Here is an 18692-nt window from a genome sequence, read left to right as displayed (position 1 = left end):
TATAATGTAATATGTATAAGAATTTATATTAAGTTCAATGGAAATATTAACATATTTCACAGTCCACCTGAGATACGTTACCCCTGCATAACATAATTAACCATTCGTAAAATGTCAAAATAATAACATACACCTTTGAAGTTAAATACAGTACCAAGATATAAATTCAGAAATTAAATAAATCATTTTGTTCTACTGGGAAGCAATAATGCTTTTATTGTCTTCTGATACTGTTTTTGAAAAATAAATTGTCAGCTCTATTCTATTCTATTATTTTTTTATTATTAAATATTGCTAAAATAAATTTTTGAAACCTTTTACCCTTTAAAAAAATTGTTTATCTTTTTTTTAGTGCATTACAGATCCACACAAAACTGACTAAGGTATAAAATAACATTTTATTAATTTTAAAAAACGGTATAAGGTGCAATGCCTTGTGCTACTGCAGTGTATGATTTTAATAAACTAATATATATATATTATATTATTTTATTGTAAGGCTATACATTTACAAACACACTTTTGCTTATACAGTGTGAAACGTGACCTGGGTTTTACCCATTTTAACTTTTTCCAAGATTAGCAGATGGTAATGGATGATGTAGCTCCACATGGTGAGTGATGCAGTGATTTGAATAACACACTCAACATTTTATTCGGGTTAAATAAAAACTCATGATAAATAGATAAGAGGTCATAAATACCAGGGGTGGATTCTAGTTACTGGACCATAAAGTGCTGACCAGCAAACAAAACACACGAACGAATGAATGAACAATTCAACTGACAGCTTCTGAAGCAGAGGCGGAACAAGCAGCGAGACGGAAATGACGTTGCGGTGTCGTCAGCTGTATGTTGATGTTGTGTGGCAACAGCAGGACCGAGGGACGGAAGACGGTTTGTTTTTGTTCTGTTATCCGCCGTTTTTACCCTCAAAACCGCTTCATATTGAATTAAATTCGCTCCGGGGTGACAGGAGCGAGTATTGCGACTTAAAAGACGCTCAAGTATAAATGTTGGAACGCATTCAGAGTAGTTAAAACGGACACCCCCCTCCCTGAACGGTCATGACGATCCTGCCGAAGAAGAAGCCGAGCTCCTCTGTCGGTGTGTCTGATCACCCCGATGACACCGACCGCCGGACCGGATCTGATCCGCACCAGCACTCCCACGGGGTCCGGCCGGGTTCGAGGCCCCGTGCTTCCCCGCCTCCCTGGTCATATCAAGCCGCTCCGCCACCGTCCAGAGACGACAGGCGCACTGAATCCAGCTCCCGGCCGCAGCAGGCCTCTCCTCCGCCGGTGGGCGCAGGGTCTCCGGTTGGCCCGGGGGATGCGACGGGAATGGCGTGCGTGTCCGGGGGTCGGGTTGAGCTGTCAGGAGGGGTGGGCTGTGGAGGTGGGATGGGAGGGTGCTGCTCGGGGCCTGGGCTTAGTAAGAGGAGGAGACAGACTACCTGCTCCGGTGGGGTGGCTGGTGGAGGGACCGGACCCGGGGCGACGGGAGGAGGCGGCGGCGGTGGAGGAGGAGGAGGGGGTCCCAGTCCCGAGCAGGAGGAAGGAGCCGGGTATAACAGTGAGGATGAGTATGAAAATGCTTCCAGACTACAGTCAGAGGACCCAGCGACTGTTGAACAGGTATGTGGATGGATGATGTCACCTCACAACAATATAGTGTGCTAATTTTTCTGCTTCTGACACTGTTTAGAAACTGGTATAAATTGATAGAAAGAAAAACAGAACAATAGATAGTTTGATGAATGGACACTAGACAGACTGACAGCTTGGTAGATAGACTGGCAAATAAATAAGTAGTCAGATAGATAGGCAGACTGATAAACAACTGATGCAGGTATAAGTGAAAATGCATGATGTCTTATAGTTTTATATGCTGTGCCCTGCATTAATTGCTTTGTGTCTCAGTATTAGATGCGATACATGATTAGACTTCTTGTATGGTAATATGGATGCAGAGGTTTGTCTGGGCAGGAAACTAGTGTTTTTAAAGGGGTCATATGGTGCAATTTCAGGTTTTCCTTTCTTTTTGGAATGTTACAAGCTGTTTGTAAATGTATACAATCCCTAAAGTTGCAAAGACTAAAGTCTCAAACCCAAAGAGATATTCATTATAAAAGTTAAGACACTTATAACACCTCGTTTAAACACGCCCCCACATGTCTATGTCACTGTGTGGGAAGATTTGCATAACACCACCCAAATGTTGACGCAAAGAAAGAAAGCATAACATTGATTCTCGCTGTAGTATTGTTGCTGCTGCCGTCATGTCGTGGAGATGCTGTGTGTTTTGTTATGAAAGCGAAAATACTTTGTTTGGTCTACCAAAAGAGGACGCAACTAGAAAATTAGTGGTTAAATTGTATTTACAACAGTTCAACCCAAATATTCATATGTGTGCAGCATATATTACGAAGGACTGTTTCCTTCATTGTTGTAGCCTACAATGCCGGCTGTTCAGACTCACTGCTTGTAAGTACTTAAAGAATTTGCCACTGATGATTTCAATGCAAATTTTGAGCAGTGTAGAGGAGCCCTTGTATGTCGTTTCTCCGATCACAAATGGAGACATGGTTATGTTTATTATGTTTATGCAGCGCGATATGCAAAGCAACAGGTAAAAAGACAGTATAAGTCATTATAATCAGAAATTATGTCCCCACTGAATGCAACAAATGCCTCGTTCGTAATGGGTTTTATTGGTTTTGTTTCGTCGCGCTGGGACACGGCATCACAGTATAGTAAGGGGCGTAAAATTTCCGTCACATGCTTGAGGCATTTGGCCAATCACAATGCACTGGATAGCTAACAAATCAGATCACACCTAGCTTTTAGAGGAGAGACAATGCATAGAGGAGAAACAATAATGTACATTATGTGGCAAATAATGTGTTCTTTGAACCTTAAACCCCATAAACACATTGCATTACAACAAATACACAAAGTAATGTTCTTTTTTTAGCACTGTCATATGACCCCTTTAAAATGAAACAAGAAGTTTGTAAACTTGAGTAAATGCATTTTTTATAGAAGAGAGGGTCATTCTTTAAAGCTGCAGTCTATAAGTTTTGCCTCCTTGTCGCCATCTCTGTTTGAAAACCTGCAATTGCAGCTATGTGCGGAATTATCTTCCTTGCATGGGTTGTGCTCCGGCACAGCTCCAGCATGGATTAATCGAAAGTTTGAGGAGTATGTGTGCTGGCCGTCAGTCACCGTACTGGTGTGGATATCCACTGTACTTCAAAATCACAGATTCTAACCTATGTCTTGGAATATATATGACCCAAATAAGAACTTTCACTGTGTATTGTCATCTGAACAAGTAACCAGACTGTCACATGTGTTCTGTCCAACTGAGGAAAAAAGCGTTATAATAAATCACGCTACCAGTGGTGATTTAATCTAAATGAGCTCAAATCACATCAAACCATGCAAATTATTATTATTGTTATACTTTATTCTCAAATTATTAATGTTAACAACATCAGCATTACGTGACTACAGTATGTGAATATAATGTGTATTATATAGTAGATTTCAATTTCTGTACAGTCTAATCTCTAATTGTCATTTCATATTAAGAAGTTCTTTTAACACAACAAAAAGCAAATTATGCTTCCTTCGAACTGGTTGTCTTTAGAATACAAATCTTGTGTAATCCCAGGCTATCTGTAATGAGAAGCACATTTAAAACCGGTATATGATTTAAATTCATTCACATGTGTTTCATAAACACATAATCCTTTCTGGATTTCACTTGGACTGCAGCTTTAAAGTCAAATGAAATCAAAACAGTGCGTATTTAATTTCTCATAATATAGTGTCTAGGGCTGGGTGATCTCTAATTTTTGCATGTCATATGGTATATATTTATCACAATATTCATTTACCTTTAATGAGGAAGGAAATAATTTCCACATCTTAGTTAGACCTTGAGAAGGAATAAAAGCAAAACTTGTTTCTTTACAATTTAACTCCACTGATTTTATTTACTTATTTCAAACTAATATTTCCCTACAATTCTGATCTATTTATTTTACTTGTCCATTTTATTCTGTGTCTAATGAAATGAAATACTAAACGTTAACAATTGAATTAATATTAATATAAGATGTAATCAAATGAGAATATAACCATTTATATAAAAAAAAAAGATAAGAGAATATAAATAATACATAAGATGTTGCACAACAGAAGTGTATAAATTAAAACATTAATGAAAAAATATCTTCGATGTCTTAGATATATAAATAACTTTGTTTAAATAATAAAATTGAAAGTACAATGGGTTTCAAATTTTTCATGTTGACTTTCACTATAATGGCTCAAACATTTTTAGGTTTATACTTCAGATTAATCTTGAAATTCAGAAAACCTTAAAATATACTCATATAAATGTATTAACACTTTGGCTGTGAAATGATATACTGACTTGGGTTTTCTAACATTTTTATCAGTTATTTTTAAAACTATTTCAAAACTCTATTCCAAAAACCCAGTAGATATTCCAGAGGGAAGTAGTGGTTCAAATGCTAATTGTCATCTGGGTTTCAGGAGCAAATACAGAACTGGGTTGCATTTCCCAAAAGTATCGTAAGCCTAAGTAGATCGTAGAGAACCTTGGTCTGATTATTTCTACGATCTTTTGAGAAACGCAACCCATTCTCTTGTTCAGACCTATCTTTGCTCACACATTCATCATTTTTTATAAATCATGTATAATGAATGATTGAAGAAAATAGACATTATTGGTATCATCTGCAATTCATGTAGACCAATTCATGATCACTTGTGATCAACCAAGTTTGGTAAATAAACATGACCTTGTTTGTCTACAGGAGTTTTGATGCTGCTGGTGCATAAAAATGTGAGCTTCTTTGTGATGTTCTTGATGACTTTGATGCGCAAAATAAATGTTACCAACAATAACTTTCTCATTAGAAGACTGTCTGTTTATCGAGCACTTTATAATAAACTCCCACTGTGTCTTTTCCGAAATTCTGCCTCTGTTACAGCAGGAACACTGGTTTGAAAAAGCACTCCGGGAAAAGAAAGGATTTGTCATCAAAAAAATGAAGGAAGATGGTGCCTGCCTCTTCAGAGCTGTTGGTGGGTACACTATTAAACACCTGGTGTTCACCTAAAGTCAAAAGATTTAGTAGACGTTATCTATTTCATCTATTGACCATCATCTAGAACTTGGGTGATTGTCATTTTCAGTTTGGCAAAATGCCATCTAAAGGAACAGAATACCCATGCTTTTGGTAAAATACACAGTGTTGCAACAATACTGTATCTCACAATGCAATGTGCTTAACTTAACCTTTCATTTCCATTGTGACAAATTTAATGACCATATAATCTGCTTTGAGTTTATATTATTTTATGTTAAAAAGTTTGGGATCGGTAAGGTAATGTTTTTTTTTAAGAAGTCTCTTATGCTCACCAAATCTGCATTCATTTGAATAAAAATACAGTAATATTGTTAAAAACTATTACTATTTTAAAAATAATAATTCCATTTGAATTTATTTTAGAGTGTAATTTATTTCTGTGATGCAGAGGTGAATTTTAAGCTTCATTACTCTAGTCTTCAGTGTCACATGATCCTTAAGAAGTCATTCTGCTATGCTGATTTGCTGCTCAAGAAACATTTATTATTATCAGTGTTAAAAACATTTTCTCACAAAATTGCATTAAAAAAATAAAATAAAAATTATTCCCTATTCACTAGCTAGATGCCATTTGTTTGAATAAATTTAGTGATACAGGGACAACAATGTAGAAAACTATTGCTTACATTGATTGTATGATTGCATAATGTGCTATTTTACACGCTATTTAAAAAATTTAAATATGCATATTAATAAATATTGGTTTTTAATTTCTTAATGCATGTTTATGATCTTATTCTGCTTGATTCGACTGCAAACTTGCATTCAGAATATATTCTTGGTTTGTTTTTAAAACTAATAGTAATGGTCAACCTTATCTATATAACCTGTTGAGTTTCTGAGCAGCTACCAGAACTTCCCTCTAGGTGGCGCTACTTATCAACATATCTGAAGTATTCAGCACTGTACTGTGTGACACCAGAATATGAAAGCAGTTTTCTATTACACTTCAGTTTCAGCTTAAAACCCCAAATTCTGACTTTTGTTTCCGTTTCCTGGTTTTTCCATCTGAACCCTTCAGGGTGTGATGTTACACCCAAGCCACTATGGGCGTTCACCTTTGACCCTTTTGACCCTTTTGACCCTTTCAACATAAATTCAACATTACTGATCAAAGTGGTACAGCAGATGTATTATTAATGTATTTCTTTGTATTTTGCTTTCTTAAACTGATGATGCACCTAGATACTTTAGTGGATGCCATCCATCAAAATATATACTTTATTTACTAGGATTTTTCTCTTCAGATATTTAACTACTGTCTAAACCACCATTGAGTGGCATCTTACCCTGTTTCCTTTTTCATTCTCTCTTTCGTGTCTCTGTTTCCTCCTCTTGCTCTGTTAATCTGTCTCTTTATCCTCTCTCTCTCTTGCACACACACATTCAGTTCATTAATCTTTTTCCTGTTTTCATTAATATACAGAGGCCCTTGTGTGAGTTTTACACAGGATTTGATTGACGGGCATGTGATGTGTTGACCTACATGAAGCGTTCCCATCAGGGACACTGTGCCACAGTTCTTGCACCGCAGGTGTGAAACTATCCATCTCCAAACAATCACTCGAGTCAAACAATACACGTTATATAACTGGCCCAATGGTCATAAGGTTCTCACAGTCAGTGGGATCATGATAACCCAGGGCAGGACAGTTTCATACTGGAGGCTGTTGATTTGACGTAATAGATATGAATGTGTTTTAGATAATTGTGGAGACCATGTTGACTTATGACATTTAGTCAAAGGTTCTTTCTTCTGAAATTCAGCTTTACATGGTCATTTTATGCCCACTCTTTTTTTCTTTTTTGAGTGATCTATCCTTTTAAGGCTGCACCAATGCTGTGTTTCCTTTAAAGAGAAGCAAAGCAATATCAAAACTGCTCCTTATAATGTGAGACTTGGTATGTCTAAGTTCTGCTTTCAGAATTATGTTTATCACACTTAATTTGGAATCGACGCAAGCAGACTTAACTTGGATTGAATATATATATATATATAAAGATCCTATTTTCCCTGAGTTGTCTATTTACTTGTTATTCTTTAATGATGTGTGCTGATGAATTTACGATTGTTCTCATCACATAATCAGCTCTGTCAACAAGGCAGCAGCAAAACAGATCACTGCTATCAGATTTTGCCCTTATTTTCCTGGTCAACTCATTGTTTTGTTGCTGTTTTGGTTCTCACATTATGAAAAGATGGGTCAGGAGAGCAGTGTTTTATTCCCATGATTATCTCTATTATACTCCTGTTATAAACAACCTGACATTATTTACTGCTAAACAGTTTGGACTTGAAGTCTTACCAACACTTAGTGATTACCAAGACTGCATTTATCTGATCAAAATACAGTAAAAACAGTAATATTATTACTATTTTAAAATTTATCTTTCAATATATTTAAAATGTAGTTTATTCCTGTGATGCAAAGCTGAATTTTCAGCATCATTCCTCCAGTCTTCAGTGTCACATGATCCTTCAGAAATCAGTCTAATATGCTGATTTAATGCTCAAGGATCATTTGTCATTATTATTCATGTTCATGTTCTTCATAATTTGGTGGAAATCATGAAACATCCTTTTTTAGGATTCTTTGATGAATAGAAATGTCAAAGAACTGCATTTATTTGAAATAAAAATCTTTTGTAACATTATAAATGTCTGTCACTTTTACAGATTTAATGCATAAAAGAACCTAATGACCCCAGACTTTTGAATGTAGAAATAGTTTAGTTTAGTGGTAATCTGCTCGATGTAGAAAGCTTCACTAATAAGAGAATAACATGATTTCTGCATGTCACCTTCAACCCTGAATGACTCTGGATTTGGAAATAATTCAGTTTCTTTTGTTCAACACAGCCCAACCTGACATTCATAGTTCATAGTTTGCATTTAGGAGGCTCATGGCGCTCGCGTGCAAATGCTTATGCAATGTTTGCAAATTGGTTTTGCAAATGATTTTCCAAAGTATTTTATCTCACAGGTTTATATCCTGGGAACTATTCAATGGTAATTTGTGGTGGTGGTGGCGTAGTTGAAAGCCAGTTGAAAGTTTGGACAAACCTTCCTGTTCTTTATTAGTACTGTATTCCATCCATCTTATATTTCATCCACAGGACATTCTTGAAAAACTTTGTGAGCTGCATCCCGGGAAGCTTTTAAACCGTATTGAAGGATTGTGCATACAGTGCTGCACATATATAGACTGCTTTTTTCAGTATCAAGCCTAAAGTTTGTTTTACATTCATGCATTTATACCAAAAGCGACTTTGAAAAAAGAAATGCACGTGCATATCATTTATATTTGTCTACAAAACTACATTCAAGCAGAAGGCTTTAGATTATTTAAAATCACGAGAAACAGATTATGTCCAAACATTCAACAGGTACATATCAACCCAATTGTTGTGAATTAAGGAGTATAAGTGGAAATAATGAGTGTCCGCTGGCTCCTGGTTTCTGATCAGACCCATCACGTTTCACTGCATCATGGGTATGAGTATGTTTCATTTTTACAGAAAACGAGCACTAATATGGACACATACTTACACAAACACCTGTGTCTTCTGCTTGATAGTGAGAATTCAGCCCCTGCGGTTTCAGTTTTGTTATTACAAAGAAAAACTTTCAAGAGGTTTCGTGGTTTCACACATTAGCTGTTTGATTGGCTGAAACGAGTCGAATCCACCAATCTACAATGTTCAACAACTTTTGCAATAACCCGCTATAGGCCTAATTTTAAAAACAGTTTTGTTGTGAATCACTAAGTCTGAATCACCACATCCGGGTGAAAACTTTGTAATTGTTGTGCAGGGTTTCGTGTTGGGAATGCGCTTCTCCTTTATGATCCGTGGGAAACGGTGTCATGTGTTCGATTCCTGCCCTTGCTCCCAGCATTCGCTCTCCTTTCCAGTGCTGCTCTGCTGGTTATCCAGAGCACCGCCCCTCTTTCCAGAACTCGACCTGGTCTTTAGTGAACGGGGAAGCAGTTGACACCGTTACCAACACACACACACTGGCTGTTTACTCTCAGGAGTGGGGTGACCTGACCCAGCCATCTAAACAAACATTAATTAGGCTCTTCAAAACAGTTTAACCATTTTAGTTTACTAACTTTGGCCATCAATAGCTCAGCTTCGCAGGTCAGCGGGTTAAAAGGTGCAGGTTTTTTGTACTGTAACGAGAGTCCGTTAAAATGCTTTATTTTTCCAGTCGTCCATTGAAGATTATTGTTACGGGCTGGATCGTAATCCTACACTGTAGGAAGTTTAATGTTTGTTCGGGAAACAGTGCACTTGTTTGTTTTTGACTCGGATTTGCACATTTCTTCTGAAGTGCATTTTATCAAAGACTCCCTCTTTCCAAGCAAATTTCAATATAGTGGGATAAAAGCGCCCAAGTATGTGGGCGGACCTCTTCACCTGGTCTGTAACAGTCTGGCTGTGATGGGAAGTTTGCTAGAGGTTTTGTATTTGAATAAATATTCAAAAAGCATAGTTATGGCTCTAAAATCTGATTGGATGAGCCACGTTCAAAGTTCAAACAAAAATAGCTGATATGGGTGCACTTTTAACGTCATTTAAATTTCGTACTAATACGGTCTTATCTACAGTTATGCTAATCAGCTTGATTACTTTACATAATAATTGCCTATGCTGGAGAAAATCATTTGCAAATGTTATATTTACAATGCTTGTTATAGTTAACTAAAACTATTAAAAATAGTTTTTGGCAAATGAAACGAAGCTGAAATGAAATAGAAATAGAAATATTAGATGAAAAAAGTAGTTATTCAAGTTATTTAGTTCATATTCCGGTTATTTTAAGTAAACTAAAATGAATAAAACTACCTACTACTGCAATAAAAATTAATTTAAATATAAAAACGTACTAAAATTTAAATGAAAACAAATAATATATCAAATAAAAGCCTATTCAAAAGTTTAGCTGTAATGCACAGCCTGCTGTTGCTTCTTGCTTTGTTTTTTTAATGCTCTCAAAAACTTTTGTATGGGATATTGCAACAAAACCCTTTTATATTCGTCATCTAGGCTTTTTTTGTCCACTCCATTTCCTCAGAATTTAGTTTATATATGTGTACTTCCTTTTGTCAAGTCAGTTTTTTTTTTTTTTTCACTTTCCCCTTAAGCAAGGTGCTATTTCAGGAACAAGTGTTATTTTCTCTGATCTGTCTGAGGCGCCCCGGCAGACGCAGGGCTAAGAACAGCCTTACCTGAAGCAACACTAACCTTTACCTCGCATGTCTGAATCTGTAAATAAAAATCCCCGTCATATGCAAAGCGCATTCCAATGTAAGCCCTGTTTATTTTCCCCTGCACGCACAGCAGGATCTCTTCCAGATACCTGCTTCTGTAGTAAACAAAGCTGTCTGTGCCCTGCCATGAACCTCTGACAGACAGCTCGGCTGCATTCCTCTCATTTTGCAGTTCGTCATCTTGTTGTGATTGTAGAGCAGATGCCACAAATGCCATAACATGATTTGACGGAGCGAGTAACGCAAAGGTGTGGCTGAAATTCCTTTTTCCCAGATTCATCGGTGGCGTCTTCCCACCTTACCCTTGGGTATAGGATCGTTCACACCAAAATGACTTTAATTGTATGCATAGGAAACACACATCATCTACTGTACTGTACACTGTGCACTTATGTGATGCATCGTGTACCCAACCATCTAGTTTATGAATTTTATAAGGGCGTTATGTCCACCAGCATCAGAGTCTGATAATGTTTCCTCTTTGTTATATCAGAAAAACTGCTACAGTTGAGGTCATGAAATGTCAAAAAATACCAAACTTCATTTATTTATTTTTTGTTAATTAAGCACATCATCCGGATTTTTGAAGTGCAACTTTTAATTTGATCATACTATTTTTACTACGAAAAGGTTTGAAACGATGTTAATGGTGATATTTTAATTTATAGGTGAATTATGACCTTTAACTCCACTACTGAATGTAATTTTATTATAAAACTTGAAGTAATCAATTTTAAGCTTTCATAAATCTCCAAATCAGTCACAAGAAGGTCAACGCACTGGATATTTGTGAACATGAAATGTGAAAAGCATAGGTCAGCTTTCATCTATCTGCTCCAGCTTAGTATTCGACTCCCAGAGATCATGCACTGTGGCTTTGTGGCAAACATGGAGCAAAGTTTGAAGTCATGCTGGAATCAAGGGTTGATCGACATTGATCAACCCCTTCTAGGACAGGAAAGTACAGGTTTCAACATAAGCACTGCTCACGTAATGTCTTTTTATAGTGCTTGGTTTCTGAGAGACGGGAAATGGTCTAGAACTTGAGGATGTTGACTAGTTTGATCCAGCGTAAACCAATAAGTCTGACAATGAGCTGTAGAGCAATGGTCAAGGAGCACATTTCGATTGAGCTATCGCAAATGTTGTTTATAATGTCCATTGAACGGAAAACGGTTTTGAAACTCAGTTGTAAAATGGTTTCAATCACTTGACTTGCAGACGGTGGTTGTGATAAGACCGTCTGCACCCTTTAACTTAGTTTTCTTGTGAACTTTTACACATCTGGATGGCAGATGCTCAGCAAGTATCTCCAACTTTTACCTAGACACCACCAAGAGCTGCATCTTCTCTTGCCAATCTACAGAAAACATCGTCATCACCATCTCTTGGTGTCATTTCTTACAAAACCAAGCTGTTGATGAAATCGTGTAGACACACAATTCAAGTCTGGAGTTTATGCTGGATTTTCAGTGGTTCACGATGACCTTCATGGAGTGTGCCAATTGTAATACAGTCTCATGAGCATGAATGAGTGTATTTGAATGTCAGTGTGTTTCTGGAGCAGTAGTAAGCTCTGTGTTACGCAACACCCTCATGATCACCAGCTGACTTTTCTGGCTCTAATGTAACTCTGTTAAGTCCGCACATAAGCCATTATTCAATATCTAACTGTACTTCCTTAGCTATGGAAAGCACAGGCTGTACTTTAAAAATATGTATGTGATCTGATGCCCCAATGCTCTTGAGAATCAATATGCATTGATCTATGCGGTCATAATCTCAAATTCATAGCATATTAAGGCTCATGAAAGTGAACAGAACACACGGTAGTCAATAAGGTCACTGAGTGGAGATAACTTTGGGCCTGCTGTAACTGGCGCCTGTTTTTAGAGTACTGCATCGATTCATTTGTTTGAAGAGCATGTTTACTGATCGTTTGTGTAAAGGTGGACGTGGCCTGTCAGATGATCTTGTGAGCATTTGGAGTCAAGGAGCATACGAGAGTGCAGGTCAGAGCGGTGACCTTAGCTCTTTCTGGATGAACTCTGCAACTCATGTTCCACACAGTCATATTTGGACACACAGGGCATCAAGGTTTAACCAATTTTTTTCCCAGACATGGAAAATATCCAAATGATGTGTCATTAGTAACCCTTTGAAATAATCAATAATCTTTTTTTTTTTTTTTTTGAAAAGTGTAAAAAAAAATTTGCTTTAAGGTCAGTGACAATTGTGACCGGTGGGATGATGTGTGTACTGCATTAACATATTTCTGTAGTCAAACTCTTTATGTATCTTAGCCCAGCTATTTAAACTGTTTGATCACATTCAATGGTTACTATTATGCATAGAAACCCTTATACAACTTTGATAGGAATCCTATAGTAAAAATATCAGTTAAGTTAAAAAATATCTGTTTGCGTCATGAAGCAAAATTGTGAAATAGCTACAGGAATAGGTCACCCAAAAATAACAATTCTGTCATATTTACTTGAGATCATGTTAAATTTGTGTGGCTTCGGTTACATATAATACATATTACATATAATTCTCCTGATTATGAATCAGTACTAGGCTTTAAAATGGCAAAAAAGTACTCAAGTCTCGTATTATCTTTTCTTTTGATTTGTACAGCATATTCCAGTACTTCTAAGGTCTTCTAAATCTTTGTGTAAGGACTAGACTTAAATTGAAGCCATTATTTACTGATGCTGATTATTGCCTCTTTTGGGCTTTTAACCATTTTGAATAGATCATTGAGTAAATCTGATTTGTGACCTGGATCAAGTAATTCAATTAAAAGATCTGACTGAAGTGAATGATTCATTTATAAATTAGACATGACGCTAGGGTTGAATGTACATGAATGATGAATTAAATTATCAGTCTGTTTCTCACACACAAAAAAATCATACGACTTAAAATATGTAAGTATATATATATATATATATATATATATAGAGTTAGAGAGAGAGAGAGAGGAGGACTAAATAAATAATGACAATATATATATATATATATATATATATATATATATATATATATATATATATATATATATATATATATATATATATATATATATATTTTTTATCTTTTGTCACTATTTATATCTTTTATTTTGGTTGCTTTTTATGAAAGCTTTCCTTTAATGTTAAGATTGCATGCGTTTATCAAGCAGATCTCGACAGAAAAGCCGGTTCTGTGATTAGTCGTAACTCTTTCAGATAGAGCGGCATTTACTACACATAGCCGTAGTTCACTGACGAACTACTCTAACAGCTTTGCGCAGTAAAAATAGCAATCCAAACATTTGACGCCACAAAAAAGCTTATTTTTCTATTCCTTAAAAAAATAATATATTTAGATTATACATTTGCATTAAAAATATTTAAGTTACACAATTTGAGTGAGAATTGAAAAATGAATATTTTGCTTCAGAATTTGCCTTCATGACAGCAGCACTTGAGGTGACGTGAAGAAAACCTGATAATCATGTTCTCCAGCATGATTGGGATTTGCTGATGTTTAGCCATAAAATGTAAAAGTTTATAATCTTGAGAATTTCTTCATTTTCTTTTTTTTAAATCCTCCCAGATTTTGTAATGTGGTTTATATTTTCAGCCCTATCAGTTTGGTATACAATCATGGCCATAAGTTTTTTGTTTTGCAAAGTTTGCTGCCTAAACTGTTGTGGTGTTCATTCACATTGTTTCTAGAGTATATTTTGTAGAGTGATCAGATGCATTTTAAATAATTGCTAAAAGCTTCATTGGCCAAAAAATGAACTTTTCACACACACACAAAAAAAAAGCTTATATTAATTGACTAATAATTTCAGTAGCACATGTGAAAAGTGTAAATGAGTACAAGTCAGGTGAAATCACTATCATTCTAATTAGATTGTAAGAGCAGACTGATTGCTATAAAAGGAAGGTAGAAGCACTTCCAGTCATTGTGTTCTTGTTAGCAATGGTTAACTCCAAAGAAAGACATGCAGCCATCACCACTTTGCATCAAAATGGCCTCACATGCAAGGAATTGTTACAAGAAATATTTCACCTGAAAGAACCATTTACCGGATCATCAAGAACTTCAAGGAGAGTGGTTGGACTGCAGTGAAGAAGTCTTCAGGACGTCCCATAGTGTCCAGCAAGCGCCAGGACCATCTCCTCCTGAGGAGTCAGCTAGGGAATCATGTCTCTAGCCATGCTGAGCTTGCTCAGGTAGGACAGCAGGTTGGTGTGAAAGCATCTGCATGCACAGTGAGGCCAGGACTTTTGGACAACTGCCTGTGTCAAGAAGGGCAACAAAGAAGCCACTTCTCTCCAAGAAAGGACAGACTAAAATTCTGCAGGAAGTATAAGGAATTGACCGCAGAAGACTGGTGCAAAGTCATTTTCTCTGATGAAGCTCCCTTCTGACTGTTTGGGACATCTGGAAAAACTGTTGTTCAGAGAAGATAAGGTGAATGCTACCATGAGTCAGTCCTGTGTTGTGCCAACAGTAAAGCGTCCTGAGACCTGTGTGGGGTTGCTTTTGAACTAAGGGAGTGGGTCACCATAATTCTGCCCAAAAACACTGCCAGGAATAAAAAATGCAAGTGCATTCATCCAGCAAGAGCGACTTCTTCCAAAGATCCATGAGCAATTTGGTGATGATACGTTAATTTCCCAGTATGATGGAGTACAATGCAAAAGTGATAAATAAGTAGGGGTGTCCCTGACTAAGGATTTTCATAGTCGAATCGGAATTTTCTAATCTTGCTGATATTCGACTAATAGTCGAATCATATGTGTTTGGGGGCAGGGCAAAATACATGGAGTCAAGTCAGACATTCGACAGCCATAATTACTGATGTTAACACACAGGGAAAATGTGTAACAAATGCCTCGCAAATACAAACGGGGTAAATAATGTTTTATGTTTGGATTAGAAGATAATTTACACTAAGCGTCAGTGAAACCCTAACAATTCACAATTTTTACAATAGTGCTCTCATTATAAAGTTAGCCTATATGACAGTAGTTATTAATGTTCTGCATTTCTGTTTTGAGCTGAAGATGACCAGTAGTGTGAGCATTTGATAGCAAGGTTTGAATCAATGGGATTAAACTCATAATTTCATATAGAATACGCTTCGTTATTAATACAACATAACATTAATATCAAGACTGATAGGCTATCTGCAAAAAGAGCCCGAATGCACATGAACATCTGCGGGGCTCTGAATGCGGACTCCTTTTGTGGACGCGTTCTTCATGAAACAGTGTGCAGAAACACAGTAGCTAAGCTCTAAAAATTCACAGCGTTTTATTATAATAATGGTATGGGTGTGACAGTCCAGTCATAGTTATTAAATATTCTGCATTGTAGTTTGACATGCTCGTGCTGCGAGGTAAAGAGATAATCACCATAGTACTACAATGAAGCGCTTGACTCAAAACCAAATGCAGCTTATATCAGGTAAATAATATATCCACGATATATATATATATACACACACACCGGCTGAAATCACTTGTACTCTACCTGTTGAAAAAATCCAGTCTCTGCCTGTGTCAGTTTGAGTCTTGGTAAAGTTTTAAGTCCCTGCCGCCAAGATGCTCCTCTGTTGGTCATGGATTATGGAAAGTGAAACATAAATCTATAGAGGTGGCTGGATTTATTCACACACTTTAAAATATTTATTTGAAGCTCCTTTCGTTTCAGATTCTTATTCACGGCTTTATCATAATAGGCTGCATATTAACTTATTGGGAGAAAACGGCAAGTTCAATGTGAAATCAGACATTTGAGCGCTCATATATAGTCAGAATGGCATAATCAATAACACCTTGCGGATATTCGACTGTTAGATTGGTAGTCGAATCAGGCTCCTCGAATCAAAGCATCAAATCTTCAACTATTTGGGGTCACCCCTATAAAGAAGCGGCTTGAAGACCTTTATATCTAAATTTTTTATCCATATCCAGGCAGCTCCCCATAGAGAACCTGTGGCCAGTCCTTAAATGGCGAGTGGACAAGCAGAAGCTAACAAATTATGATCAACTCAGAGAACCAATAAGACAGGAATAGATCACCATCAGTCAGGATTTGGCCCGGAAGCTAATATCCAGCATGCCAGAGTGCATTGCAGAGGTTATAAAAGAAAAAAAGTCAAGACTGTAAATGAAGGACTCATATTTTTTTTTTCAATAAAAGCCTTTAAAACTTATGATATGCTTATCATTGTTTTTCAGTATACCGTAGAAACGCGTGGAAAAATAATCTACAAATACTGAAGCAGCAAACTTTGCAGAACACAAAAGTTTTGGCCATGACTTTAGGTTCTTGGTGTTTATACTGAACTGTCTTTTCATTTTGGCAGTTTGTGTTTCACTTCATGGCGTCCATACTGTTTACATATGACACATTTCCTGCTGCTGAAGTATGTGAATGGAGTTTCCTAAACTTACGTAGGTTGTGTAAAGTTCCTGGGAATCTTCAAATTCGATTCTTCTAATTCAGCTCATTGTGATGTCACAGCGGCTCTGCTTTTTGAGGATTAACCTTATCGATGACCGCCAAACCTCAGGGGCGGGTCTAAGCTCTCTCTTTTGTAACTTGGGCCTGCCTCTTTCTTAGAATCGAGACACTATCTGTGGCCTACATTAGTGGAAGTGAGCTCGTGGTTTTGCTCTTGCTTGGTGGACCTCTGCTCTTCTCTTTTCTCATGAATTCTATCAGCGGCATCGCTCTTTCGTGGTAGACCTACCCAGCAAGTTTCTCTATTCCGCTTTTTTTATTCACTGCCGATCTCTTCTCATCAGCGTGTCCACTGGCTGCGAAGAGGTCAACCACTTGCTTTTAGTGTTGGGAAACAACCTTTGCTGAGTGATCGTTGCGGTGGGTTAGTCATGTTTTCACTGCTGTTGAGACACAGTTATGTGAATGTAAACAATAAGGTTTGTCTGTGTTCTGTTTGTTTGCGTGATCATCAGAATAAATTAATTGTATGCTTATCTCAGAGATCATTAAAATTGATCTATCAATCAGATCAAAATAAAATATTTTTTTTTGTCTGTTAGAAAGTCTATCAACACAATAAAAAAAATAAAAATCCTCTAGGTTCCAATAAATAAAGCACATGTTATAAAGGGTGCAGCTTGCATAAAATGAGTGTAGACTTATAACATGTATCTTGGGATCAGAATATCGCATGGCTAGATTTACACAAAAAAAGTAATTTTAGTTTTTTGCAAGAAAGTAACTTTTAGTACTTTTATTCAGCCGTGATGCATTAAATGGATTAAAAGCGACAGTCAAGACATATATGATATTTTAAAATATTTATATTTCAGATGTTTGCTGTTGTTTTGAACATTAGTGTTTCATAGTTTTACGTAAGTCTTAAGCAGCACAACCATTACCAACCTTGATAATAATAAGAAATGGTTCTTGAGCACCAGATTAGCATCAGTAATTACATGTTAAATATATATTAAAATAGAGCAGTTATTCAAAATCATAATAATATTTCACAATGTCAGTGCCAATAGCCTCATGGGCATTGGCATAGTGTCGTTGCACAATGGGCGTCCCGAAGTTTGAATCACAGCTCGAGAACCGTCCCCATACCTGCCCCCCTCACTCTCTCTCCCACTTTGCTTCCTGTCATCTCTACACTGTCCTGTCATAATAAAGACAAAAAATATTTCACGATATTTATTAATTGTACTTTTTGGACTAAATAAATAGTCTTTGTTCAAATAATTTGGGGCACTTGTGGCATAATAGTGAGAGAGTCGGACTTGTAACCTGAAGGTTGCAGGTTCGAGACTCAGATCTAGCAGGAATTATAGGTGGGGGGAGTGAATAACCAGGTGAGACCCTCGAGCAAGGCACCGAACCCCCAACTGCTACCCGTGTGACACAGCAATATGGCTGACCACTTCTCCGGGTGTGTGTGTGCACTTGGATGAGTTAAATGCACAGCACAAATTCCAAGCATGGGTCACCATAGTTGGCCACACGTCACTTTCAGTTTTCACTTTCAAAATAAGAAACTCTTTCAATATATTTTAGAAAAGTGATATTTTGAAAAATATTGTAAAAATGGGCACTTTTGACTGGTCAGTACACCAGAAATCACAGACAGACTATAGAAATCACTCAGAACACCTTAGTAAATTCTTAGGGAAACCTTTTATATTGTCTGAATAAGTATTTATTCAGATTTGCAA

General features: G+C 36.8%; 1 protein-coding gene across 1 annotated transcript in view; it reads left to right on the top strand.

The window, feature by feature from the left end:
* The first annotated feature begins 829 nt into the window (after positions 1-829).
* otud5a (OTU deubiquitinase 5a) overlaps positions 830-18692 on the top strand; it is a 30171-nt gene continuing 12308 nt past the window's right edge. Inside the window, 2 exon segments of the mRNA XM_026269123.1 lie at positions 830-1637; positions 5030-5123. Coding sequence (XP_026124908.1) covers positions 1068-1637; positions 5030-5123 — 664 coding nt within the window. The 5' untranslated portion in view covers positions 830-1067.

This window comes from Carassius auratus, chromosome 8, assembly GCF_003368295.1.
Source record: "Carassius auratus strain Wakin chromosome 8, ASM336829v1, whole genome shotgun sequence".
NCBI lineage: Eukaryota > Metazoa > Chordata > Actinopteri > Cypriniformes > Cyprinidae > Carassius > Carassius auratus.
The sequence above is the reverse complement of the archived record's forward strand: the minus strand, read 5'-3'. Positions and strand labels throughout refer to the sequence as shown.